Raw genomic sequence first — 2407 nt, forward strand, 5'->3', positions numbered from 1 at the left:
TTGAAAAATAGTCTTTTGAGCATTTTAATTGGTTATTGGTTAGGACAACATGCATGAACAACATATTCACTAACAAAATGTGCCAGTGTTTCAAGATATAGCCAAGAATACAAACAATAAAAGCTAAGCAGGAATTTTTGTTTTTTTGTTGCAATTATTTGTAATCTAATGTTTTTGCATCTGTTGGCATCATTTTTCGAGAAACTCAGAATTGACTATCTTGATTGCCCTGACTGGTTTCAACTGTTTTTGCGTCAGAATCAGCATCCTCGTCCTGGAAAGCACGCTCAAGTACTTTCAAAATAGATTTGCCAACTTTATCCTTGAAATCTTGTCCCATGAACACATAGAGCACTGGATTTAGGCAACTGTTGATAAACGCCAAGCTCGTGGCAATTGGGAGCCCAATCGTTATAACATTTTGCAATTCCACGTTTGAATACTTGTAACTGGTTAATTCCATTAAAACAAGGATGTGGAAGGGAGCCCAGCAGAGGAAAAAAACAATTATAACAGCAGCAATGATCTTAAAGGTGCGACTTGATTTGCTGGCCAGGTTGGGATTCTTTCTGATGCGATGGATGATGGCAGCGTAACAGGAGACGATGACGGTGAAGGGGATAGCGAAACTCAGGAAGAAGCGAGTCACGGTTATGGCCTGATGGCGAAACAGTTGCAGCTCTGGTGTGGCATCATTAGAAAATACATAGTTGTTGAAGCAGTTAATGACTTCTTCGCTGAAGAAGGACGGCCCTGTGTCCCTGAAGATGAAAAATGGAATGCTTAGAATCAAAGCGAGCGCCCAAACGCAAAGACTCACACGGGAAGCCTTCTGGACGCTGCGGTGGTTCTGGGCCCAAACGGGCAACAACACGGACAGGCATCTGTCAATGCTGATCACCATCAGGATGTAAACGCTGGCGAATATGTTGAGAGCGCTAACTGCACTATTAAGCCTGCACATGAATGTCCCGAAGGGCCAGTGGAATTGTAGAGCAGTGTACGTCACACTCAAAGGAAGAAAGGCCGTGAAGAGAAAGTCAGCCACAGCGAGGTTGAGGAACCAAACGGTGTTGACGGTTTTCTTCATCATGAATCCAGTTACATAGATCACCACGCCATTGCCCAGCACGCCCAGGACAAAAGCTAGGGAGTAAAAAACAACTGACATGATGTTGAGAGAATGTATCAACTGAGCGTATGGAAAGGTTGTTATATTGCCAAAAAGGTCGTCTTTCCCGTTGACGTCCTCTCCTGGTAAGGGGGTTTTATTCATGGGAAAGACAGGTGGAGTCGTGACCTCCATTGTCTTGAAACCTGCAAAGAAAAACGTTATTTTTTCCTCAGTCCAAATATCCTTCCATTCCGGTTCATGATGTTGTTCACAGAAGAAGCAATTTTGCAACATGCTGCAAGTTCCTCTGTTGACAATAAAATGAACTTATAGTACTTCCTTATGTTGTCAATTCAGTTTAGTAACAGCCAAAAACATACAGATCTTGAACACATCGTAAATATCTTGAAAGCTCAATCAAAATGTTTGGATATTGTGTGTGGTGTTCCCCAGGGGTCAGTATTAGGACCAAAATGGTTAGTTTCCCATTTATTTATAAATTTGTTTTGTTTTCAGATGATACAAATATTTTGGTTTCTCTTTTGAAAAGTGCAACATATTAAAGAGATAATGACCTAAAAAAAAAAAAAAAAAAGTAGAAATATGATTTGACAAAAATCAAGTTATCAATAAAAATAAAAAAAACTAATGGTTTTTGGAACTGTTAAAGTAAACAACCATAGTACAAATTAATAGAGGAGATTAAATTCCTTGGGGAAATTGTTGACTGAAAAATCCATTGGAAACCCAACATTAATTATGTCAAATCTAAACTGTCAAAAAGTATTTATATTCTGGCAAAAGTAAAACATTTTCTCAACCATATATCTTTCCACATACTTTACTGTTCATTATAATGTGATCATATTTAAACTATTGTTCAGAGGTTTGGGGAAACACAGATAAGAATTCATTACACCCTCAATACAGCAAAAAAAAGAGCTATGAGAGCAATACACGTTATCGGATATCTTTACCATTCCGATGCACTGTTTCTGCGTTCTGAAAGTTTAAAATCTTGTAGAATATAAAACTAAACAACTAATCTATATAAAAAAAAAAACATTATTCAAAAATATGTTTTCAGAAAGAGAGGGTGGCTATAATCTAAGGAGATACGCTTTATATTATATATATAAAAAATATACTGTATCAATTATTCTTTTTAATTGAGCTACTGAAATAAATGAACATTGTGGCAATATTCAAATTGATTGAGATGCGCCAAACCAAATAACGAGCTTTAATAATAATAACATATATACAGTACCTTTCTCAAAGCTCTCCTGTGGG

The 2407-nt window shown here is 37.3% G+C and overlaps 1 protein-coding gene across 1 annotated transcript; it reads right to left on the minus strand.

The window, feature by feature from the left end:
• On the minus strand, positions 1 to 2407 carry LOC144022311 (chemerin-like receptor 1). Its single transcript, XM_077527015.1, has 2 exons — positions 2385 to 2407; positions 1 to 1317 (listed from the first exon to the last, which is right to left on the minus strand). The coding sequence occupies exon 2, from the start codon at positions 1304 to 1306 to the stop codon at positions 206 to 208; it is 1101 nt and encodes a 366-aa protein (XP_077383141.1). The 5' UTR covers positions 1307 to 1317; positions 2385 to 2407; the 3' UTR covers positions 1 to 205.

The sequence above is a fragment of the Festucalex cinctus genome, chromosome 7 (assembly GCF_051991245.1).
Source record: "Festucalex cinctus isolate MCC-2025b chromosome 7, RoL_Fcin_1.0, whole genome shotgun sequence".
Lineage (NCBI taxonomy): Eukaryota > Metazoa > Chordata > Actinopteri > Syngnathiformes > Syngnathidae > Festucalex > Festucalex cinctus.

What these genes read in the sequence shown, in the direction of transcription:
- LOC144022311 (XM_077527015.1), bottom strand. Translation starts at nt 1,306, where the DNA reads ATGGAGGTCACGACTCCACCTGTCTTTCCCATGAATAAAACCCCCTTA.